The sequence below is a fragment of the Eptatretus burgeri genome, chromosome 10 (assembly GCF_056783735.1).
Source record: "Eptatretus burgeri isolate ZD-2024b chromosome 10, Ebu_testis_v1, whole genome shotgun sequence".
Taxonomy (NCBI): Eukaryota; Metazoa; Chordata; class Myxini; order Myxiniformes; family Myxinidae; genus Eptatretus; species Eptatretus burgeri.
This window is the reverse complement of record NC_140970.1, coordinates 67495470-67502382: the sequence shown is the minus strand read 5'-3', so window position 1 is coordinate 67502382 and position 6913 is coordinate 67495470. Positions and strand designations below refer to the sequence as shown.

Genomic DNA, 6913 nt, shown 5'->3' with positions numbered 1-6913 from the left:
GGGAACACCAGTGAGTAAAGGGGTCTAAAGAGAGCACCAGTGAGTAAAGGGGTCTTAAGGAAACCCCAGTGGGTGAAGGAGTCTTAAGGGAACACCAGTGGGTAAAGGGGTCTTGAGGGAACACCAGTTGGTAAAGGGTCTTAAGGAAACACGAATGGGTAAAGGGGTCTTTCGGGAACACCAAGGGTCTTGGTGTCTTAATGTTATTACAGCTCATTGAGATCTTAAGGGCCTTTGGGGTTTTCCGGTTCTATGGCGTCTTAAGGGTCTCAGGAGTCTTCGGAAGTCTTAGGGATCTTAACCGTCTTTGGGGTGTGCGGAGTTTCAAATGTCATAATTGTGTTTGGGGAATTAAATAATCTTGTGGGTCTTCAGGGTCTGAAGGGGTCTTATCTCTCAAGCATGTTGAATGTCTTCTCCCAAGCATATAAAAAGGTGTATGGTTCTTCAGGGTCTTTAAAGGCTGAGGTTGTTAATGAAAATACGCTTCGGCCAACCCCTGGGTCGGACTTGGTCTGTGTGCCAAATTTTGTGGTTGTCGGCCCAGCGGTCTTTGCGAAAACACACACACACACACACACACACACACACACACACACACACACACACACACACACACACACACACACACACACACACACACACACACACACACACACACACACACACACACACACACAGACATCCGATGAATCTTATTTATTAGATTGGAATGCCATGCCGGGTAGAAGGACTTATTAACCTGCTTTATATACCTTGACATGGCATGCGTTGAAAACATGAGAATTCTAATGGATTTTTTTGTAGTATAATCGAGTCTTAAAGAGTCTACAGGATCTAGTCATAGGGGTCTTTGGGTCTTTTGGGTCCTCCGGGACTTTTGGGACCTTCGGAGCTTTTGGATCCTCGGTAATTTTTGGGACTTTTGCGTTCTCAGTAACTTTTGCGACTCTTGGGTCCTCATGAATGTCTTGGGTCCTTGGCGACTTTTTGGGATTTTTGTGTCCCTGAGGACTTTTTGGGTCCTCAGGAACTTTTTGGACTTTCGGGTCCTCGGAAACTTTTGGGACTTTCGGGTCCTTGGGAACTTTTGGGGACTTTTGGGGACTTTTGGTTCCTTAGGAACTCTTGGGTCCTCGTGTACTTCTTGGGTCCTCTGGAACTTTTGGGGCTTTTGAGGCCTTGGGAACTTTTGGGTCCTTGGGAACTTTCTGGAACTTTTTATGTCCTTGGGAACTTTTTGAGTCCTCAGGGACATTTTGGGTCCTTGGAGACTTTTTGGGTCTTTGGGGACTCGGTGTCATCCAGCAGATGGTGGTATCCTTGGGTTAACCTGAGGCAGTCCCTTTGGGTGGATGCCTGGAATGTCCGATCCCGAAGAGAGGATGATCGTCTGTCTCTGTTATCATCTGAGCTCAAGCATTTGGACATCGGTATTGCAGCACTCTCTGAGGTTCGGAGATCGAATCACGGCGAGATCATGGCAGGTGGTTCCACCTACTATCGGTCTGGCTGCTCTGATGGTTACCATACTCAATGAATTGCTGTAGCTGTGTCCATTAAGCTGACTCCAATGATAAAATATAATTGAGGTAACAATGGTCAGTGAGCGTATGATGAGACGAAGGATTCGTCACTCCTTGGGTGTTGTTTCTCTGGTCACTGTTGATGCTCTGACTGAGGCAAGTGATCTCACCATGAAGGACACATTCTATGCCACGCTCGAGTCTGTGGTTGATTAGTGCCCCAGGCGAGATACTCTTATAGTCTTGGGGGATTTTGATGCATCGACTGGCACTGATAGGGATTGTTATGAGATGTAGGTTGGTCCCCTTCGGTCTGGAAATGTGAACCAGAATTGCACCAAGTTCCTTGACTTTGCAAGAAGTCTTGGCCTTAGGGTGTCTGGTTCATGGTTTCAGTGCCCACAGGCCCAACGCTGGTGGTGTGGCAAAGGAGATGGACCATGTCCTCGTTGATGGGCGCTGGAGGATAATCCAGAACTGAAGGGTCTACTGGAGTGCTCAGTTTGTCAATACCAAACACAGACTTGTTTTCACAACTCTGAAGTTGCAGCTTAAATCCGGGAGGATGGTACCATCGCAGCCGACACTGGATGTTGGCAAGCTCAAGGATGAGAGGTTAGCTGAATAGTTGGGGATTTGGGGGTTCTGGGTGCTTTGGGGAATCCTGAAGAGTTGTGGAGTGCCTTCAAGACCACCCTCCTTGATGTCTTGAAACTCACCATCAGGCGAAGAGGAATTTTGTCTCAAGGGACACTGGATACCATTGATCAGTCACAGGGCCAAGCCTAATGGCAGAGCTGAGCTGTTCAGGGAGTTGAGGCACAAAACTGAATATGCGCTGAGGGTGGACAAGGAGGCCAATGTGCGAGGAATCTGTGAGGCGGTAGGGCATCACCTGTGGTCAAGTGATTCTCGTCCTGCTTACAGGGGAATTCACAGATTGCGTTCCTCCAAGCCCATCTATCGTTGTACTGCAGTTAGAGCGGAGGATGGTTTGCTCTTGACAGAAGAGTCTGAAGTGAAGGCCCACTGGGCCGGTTACTTTATGTGGTTGTACCAGGCTGATCCACCTGCTGTTGAGTTGGATGTCAGGGAGGTTACTAACCCTATTGCTGATGCTCCAATCAACTTTGATTCACATTCTTTTGTGGAAACACAGGTTGTGGTGAACCGGTTGAAATGGGGTGAGGCTCCTCAGATCTGTGGCATCCATGCTGAACTTCTCAAGGCTGGTGGAAATGCTGTACTCATGTCGTTGCATGCAGTTCTCTGCTCTGCCTGGCACACAGGCATAATCCCAACTGACTGGAACAGAGGCCTTGTTGTCCCTCTCGAGAAAGGGAAGGATGAGCGCCACGACTGCAACAACTGCCAATGGGTGATGCTGCTCTCAGTGCTGGGAAAGGTCTTTGCTCAGATAAAAATTCTTGATAGGGTTCGTCACTATTTACTTGCATACCAGCACCCAGAGCAGTCAGGCTTTACACCAAAGAGGTCAACGATTGACCGTATCCTTGCTCTTCGGGTCCTCACTGAATGCAGATGAGAGTTTCGGCAGTAGCTGCTTGCAGCCTATGCTAATCTCTGCAAAGTATTCGATTCAGTGAATCGTGATGCCCCCTGGAAGATTCTTGGTCTTTGTGGGGTGCCACCAAACTGAGCAATCTGATGTCTGAAGTTTACACTGGTACTGAGCTGAGAGTGCTTTGAGATGTGGTGATCCCATCTCTGACTTGTTTCCAGTTGTTACTGGAATTTGTCAGGGGTGTGTACTGGCCCCCTCACTTTTCAGCACTTGTATGGACTGAATTCTGGGGAGGATGTCGGAGAGATCAAGCTGTGGTGCGTCGTTTGGGATTGTCAAGACCTCTGACGTTGATTTCGCAGACCATGCAGTCATCGTCTTTGCGGAGACTCTAGATATCCTTTTTGGGCCCTCCAGGTGCTGAATGAGGAGTCAGAGCCACTGGGATTATGGGTTTCCTGGGTCAAAACTAAGATCCAGGCTTTCAGTGACACCTTGGATGCTGCTATCTTGTCTGTTACTGCTTGTGGTGAGGATGTTGAGGTCACGGAGAGATTCACTTTCCTTGGCGGTGATATTCATGTCTCTGCTGGCTGTGAGCCAGAGGTCAACCGACGTCTGGGTCAGGCCTGGGGCGTCATGGATTCACTGGATCATGGGGTGTGGCATTGTCGGTACCTGTGCAGGACGACAAAAGTTTGAGTCTTCAGGTCCTTGGTGCTTCCAGTCTTGCTCTACGGATGTGAGACTTGGACTCTGACCAGGGGTCTGAGAAGGAGACTTAATTCCTTTGGTATCAGGTCTCTTCGGACAATCCTTGGCTATCGCTGGTCAGACTTTGTGTTCAACGAGCGGTTGCTGAGAGAGTCTCAAATGAGATTTGTTACCCGCATAGTCCGTGAGCGTCAGCTGCGGCTGTATGGACATGTGGCTCATTTTCCTGACGCTGATCCTGCTCACCAGATTCTCTCAGCGATGGAGCCTCGTGAGTGGAGGAGGCCAATGGGCCGACCACATGCCTCATGGTTGCAGCAGGTTGATCGGCATCTCAAGGAGATGGGGACGGGCCAGGCATCTGCCTGGGGGATGGCCAGACCGAGGCCCCTGGAGGACCGACAGAAGGTGGATGCAGCGATGCGCTGTTCCGGTGCATGATCCCATACCTGACCTGACTTTTATCACGTGTACCCACGACTGATCATCAGAGGAAATAATTTTTCATATTTTCCTCATTGGGTGTCATACAACAGGTCTTTCTATAAGCTGCCATGTTTCGGAAAGCATTGAGCACTTTTTTTGCATTTATGACTGTGTGCTGATGTTTGAGTGCAGATCAACAACAGAAGTGTTCACTCACTATTTGCGCTGGTCACTGAAATACCTTTTATCCTCAGAATTGGTATATATGGCATTTTGGAGATTCTTGAGGTTACCTGGATGCTTTATCTTGTCCTTTCACTTGATATTTGATAAAAAAAATTTGTTGTTTTACTACAAGTGACTTTGTCTCCCTAGGAAAGGCTGAATTAAAGAACATTTAGAAGAAGAAGAAAAAGAAGAAGCTGCATTTGGAAAGACATTGAACCATGCCACGGTGGCGCCATGCATGCGTGCTTCTGGCTGCTTTAACCTCCCTCCTCCTGGCCATCATCCTCATCAGAACCGTCACCCTTTCTACACCAAAGTGCACAGTGCACGGCCGTGGGGAAAGAATCAAAATCCTCACACCCCCGAAGATAGATGAAGACTATTTGGAATTCATTTCAACACTGGTCCAGGCAGTGACCATCCCCACGGTGTCGAATTTTCAACACGTGTACAACACGACCGCCATGAGCGAGTTTACGGCGTTTTTGCATAAATGTACGTTGTCTTCACTGTTGATGGCATCCTTTAGAGTAATACAAAGACTGACCAAAACTTGAGGCATCCAGATGGAATAGTTTGCTTAACCACAATGCTGCGTAAACCCGAGACAGGAATGATGTCGTCAGATATTTTCCCTTCCGAAAAACGCTATATCAATGTTGCTAAGTTCTTTTGCAAAAAAAAGCAAACAAACCGGCCTCAAATGGGTGATGCTTACCATAATGAACTACGTTCCTGCGTATTGCTTTCATTCATGCCAAAGCAGCACTAGAGGTTTGCATCATTTGAGGAGGTGTGGTGATACCGCTAATGCAGTGCACCTGTAGATCAGGTCATGAATCTTTGTATAATTTGGCCAGGGTACCTGCACATCACATTCGCCTCGAAGCCGTCCAGCTTGGGTTTGAATTCTGACACAGCTGGGAGATTCATCAATGTGTGTGTGTTCTTCAGATAGACATTAAACTGGGCGTCCCATCTGCCGGCATTAGTTGGTGGACGTTAAAGATCCCATGATGTCGTTCTTGGAGGAGGTGAGCTATCGAAGGCACTTTGGATGAATTTCAAATTCCTGTCCTAACTACTGCTGGGAGAGGGATGGCAAACCACCCAGTATAACCCTTGCCAATAAACTGCTTCAGCAGAACCAAGATTGTAACACAGAGTATGGTACATCGGATCAGAGCGGCGCACCAATACTTACTCGTTTTGAGTGCTATCGTAGGAACTTAACATTTACCAGCAATTCCAAGCAGACGAAACACCCAATTTCATGTCTCTCTGAAGACTTGCATATTCATTTATGCAAGGCCTTGTGTGTTGATTTATTTACTTATTTACTGACTTAATTATTTGTTACTTTATTTACTTGTTAATTTATTTACTTATTTATTTATTTATTTACTTATTTATTAACTTGCATACTATCCATTCGAGCTCTTTGCCTTTTTTAGGCACCATTGTTTTGTCTTGCTCACTATGTGGAAGCCTTCAATCCTTCATGGTTTACACAAACATTTTAAACATAATCATCATTTCTTGGTTGTGACATTTTCTGCTCTGTTGCTGCACGTTTTTAACAAGACGTGTGTTGACAATGATAACGTTCTTATTTATCCCTCATCCCTGCAGCCTTTCCAACAATATTTTCACACAATCTGGTTACTTATGAAACGGTGGCCGAATACAGTCATCTATTTAAAGTTCAAGGTTTAGATTCCAAACTGACCCCTTACCTGCTCGCTGCTCACCTCGACGTCGTCCCAGCCTTGCCGGAAGGATGGGAATTTCCTCCTTTCTCTGGTACGCACCAAGGAGGGTTTATTTATGGCAGAGGTACTTTGGATGACAAACAATCGGTTGTGGTGAGTTTCAGATGTAGTTCACTCAACAAGTTGTTTTTCACTTTAAATTGGGTCATTTCTGGTGGACCTTTTTGCCATCTTTCAACTTTGCTTTTGGTGGGAAGCATGGGGATTTGCCATGGCGTGCTATCAATTTCGCTCTGTTGTGAGTTATCAAATGGTATTAAATGTGAATTCCCATTTTAACATGTTAAGCATTATATTATCGCTATACTGAAAAAAAGAAACAAAAAATAAAAACGGAGGATATTGTAATCTGCAACGTCTGTCTGTTGGGTATTGGGTAATCGATCGAGTCGAAAAAAAAAATAATTTCGATTTTTTTTTTCTACCCTTATTATCAGTATTTCCGTCTATGTTTGTTTTGTCTGTCTGTTGGGTAGTCGATCTAGTCGAAAAAAAAATTAGAGATTTTTTTTTTACCCTTATTATCAGTATTTCCGTCGATATGTTTGTCTGTCTGTCTGTATGTATGTCTGTTCGGTCCAGTGCTCCGTTAATACAATGGCGATTTCGATGAAACTTGGTTGGTAGGTTCATACCATGACCAAGTTGTGTGCAAATGAGAACCGTTGCTCTGGACCCATCCGTTGCCCAGCAACGGACCTTTGAAATTTTCAAAAAAATCT

The 6913-nt window shown here is 46.0% G+C and overlaps 1 protein-coding gene across 1 annotated transcript in view; it reads left to right on the top strand.

Annotated features, from left to right (window-relative positions):
* The window catches only part of PM20D1 (peptidase M20 domain containing 1), a 48198-nt gene that overhangs the window by 1444 nt on the left and 39841 nt on the right, over positions 1–6913 (top strand). Inside the window, exons 3-4 of the mRNA XM_085898809.1 lie at positions 4567–4914; positions 6052–6284. Coding sequence (XP_085754935.1) covers positions 4638–4914; positions 6052–6284 — 510 coding nt within the window. The 5' untranslated portion in view covers positions 4567–4637. The remainder of the gene's footprint in view (positions 1–4566; positions 4915–6051; positions 6285–6913) is intronic.